Here is a 1826-nt window from a genome sequence, read left to right as displayed (position 1 = left end):
GCAGGAAAGGCTTTTACTTAGCTTTTCAAGATGTAGGTGCGTGTGTTGCCTTAGTCTCGGTGCGAGTGTACTTCAAAAAGTGCCCTTTCACTGTCAAGAACCTCGCCATGTTTCCAGATACGGTACCCATGGACTCCCAGTCACTGGTGGAGGTGCGAGGTTCTTGTGTCAATCATTCCAAGGAGGAAGAGCCACCCAAGATGTATTGCAGTACAGAAGGAGAATGGCTAGTGCCCATAGGGAAGTGCTTGTGTAATGCTGGCTATGAAGAAAGAGGCTTTGCCTGCCAAGGTAAAAATGCGCTCCATGTTCATAGTTCAATGATTAACAGGGGCTTCACTTTATGTCCCTGCTCTGTGTATTGGGTCATGTTAATTTTCTCCAAATTATTGAGAGAAATAAATTAGTTCATAAAATCACCATGAAAATGAGAGGGTTTAGTCTATGTAAATAATGTAATTTGCTAAAAATATTTAATGAGGGTCAACCACTGATTTTTAGTTAACACAGTGTGTAGCAAATCTAGCCTCTCTTACCACTCTTGGACTCTCTTTCAGTAGATTATAGTTTTCTCAAGTGCATTGTTTGTGTCAAAATATTTGATGTTTTTGTGTGATTCTTTTTAACTTTATGGCTTGATGTATAATTTTTGCTGCTGAGCTATCTTGATTAATTGGAATTGGTGAGTAAAAAAACCAACCAGGTAGCATTGTTTGGGGTAGCATAGTTCCTAAATGCAGATACATTCGGAAAATTAATATTTGAACTTCAAAATTGCATTTTCATGAGCACTTATGTATTTAGCTCAAAATAATTTTCTCCAAACTTTTGGTTTCTGCAAGCTGTGGTTATGTGAATGCTCCCAAGAAAAAGACTATACCAAGAATTTCGAGTTTTTCCAGAAATGGTCTTTTAAACATTAAAGAAATGCATATTATACTTAGTATATACTTTTAATATCAACCAAACTGATGGTGGTCTACATTTTGCTTTTTATAAAAGTAAGTTTTTTGAAGTTTTGTGCTAATTGAATCTTAAACCTCTTTTCTCAGAGTACCTTAAATTATACTGGCTGTGGCTAAGGGTCTTCCATTAAATAAATAAGTTAAACAGAAGTATCTAGAAATACTATGGATGGAATAAGAAGTAGCTGAGATATTTACTGTGGGGTGTGTGTATGTGTGCTTTTGTACATGTGCATATCCATGTATCCATAAGAACAGACATATAAAGTATTCTGAACCTGGTTGAGAGAGTGCCTATTCCTTTTCCATCCATCCTACAGCAATCTTTATGTCAAACAAGTAAATCCTGGAGAGTTACTGGGAGCCCACCAAACCGTAGTCAGGTGGTTGTGAAAGGTGTTGCTCTAATTAAGGAGACTTTTTCTCAGAAAATGCCAAGGAGGTGTGGGAGGAAAGGGGTAAGAGTGTGTTTTGTTTGGTTTTGCTTTTTAGTAGATTTTTTAAAATTGATTTTGCCCTCAAATTTAATAAATTGGAGAGCTGAGTCTTTTGATTGTGCTTTTCTGCAGTTAGATATCAATATGGAGAAAAACAAGTTAAGCTCTTCTGTTAAGAGCTGAATCCAGGAAAGAATATTTTTTTTTATTCAGAAATGCTTTATCCAGTGCCTCCTATAGCTACACTTAAAAATGCTGAATATAGTTTTGCTTACTACAGGGGCTATGTCCTTGTAAATGCTTGAAATCTGTTGGTTTAGAATTTCAGTTACACATAAGCACAAAAAGACAATCACTCTAGAAAGTGTCAGACTACAATTGAGCAAAAGTTGAGCTAAATTAAATTAAAATAAAATAAACTGTT

At 35.8% G+C, this 1826-nt stretch overlaps 1 protein-coding gene across 1 annotated transcript in view; it reads left to right on the top strand.

The window, feature by feature from the left end:
- The window catches only part of LOC104540359 (ephrin type-A receptor 3-like), a gene marked incomplete at its 3' end in the record, with an annotated part of 2130 nt that extends 1839 nt beyond the window's left edge, over window positions 1-291 (top strand). The window contains 1 exon segment of the mRNA XM_010184156.1: window positions 1-291. This exon segment is cut by the window's left edge and continues 13 nt beyond it. Coding sequence (XP_010182458.1) covers window positions 1-291 — 291 coding nt within the window.
- Between the last annotated feature and the right edge of the window lie 1535 nt (window positions 292-1826).

The sequence above is a fragment of the Mesitornis unicolor genome, unplaced genomic scaffold (assembly GCF_000695765.1).
Source record: "Mesitornis unicolor isolate BGI_N332 unplaced genomic scaffold, ASM69576v1 scaffold11155, whole genome shotgun sequence".
NCBI lineage: Eukaryota > Metazoa > Chordata > Aves > Mesitornithiformes > Mesitornithidae > Mesitornis > Mesitornis unicolor.
Note: the sequence above shows the minus strand (reverse complement) of the source record. Positions and strands in the feature narration are given on the sequence as shown.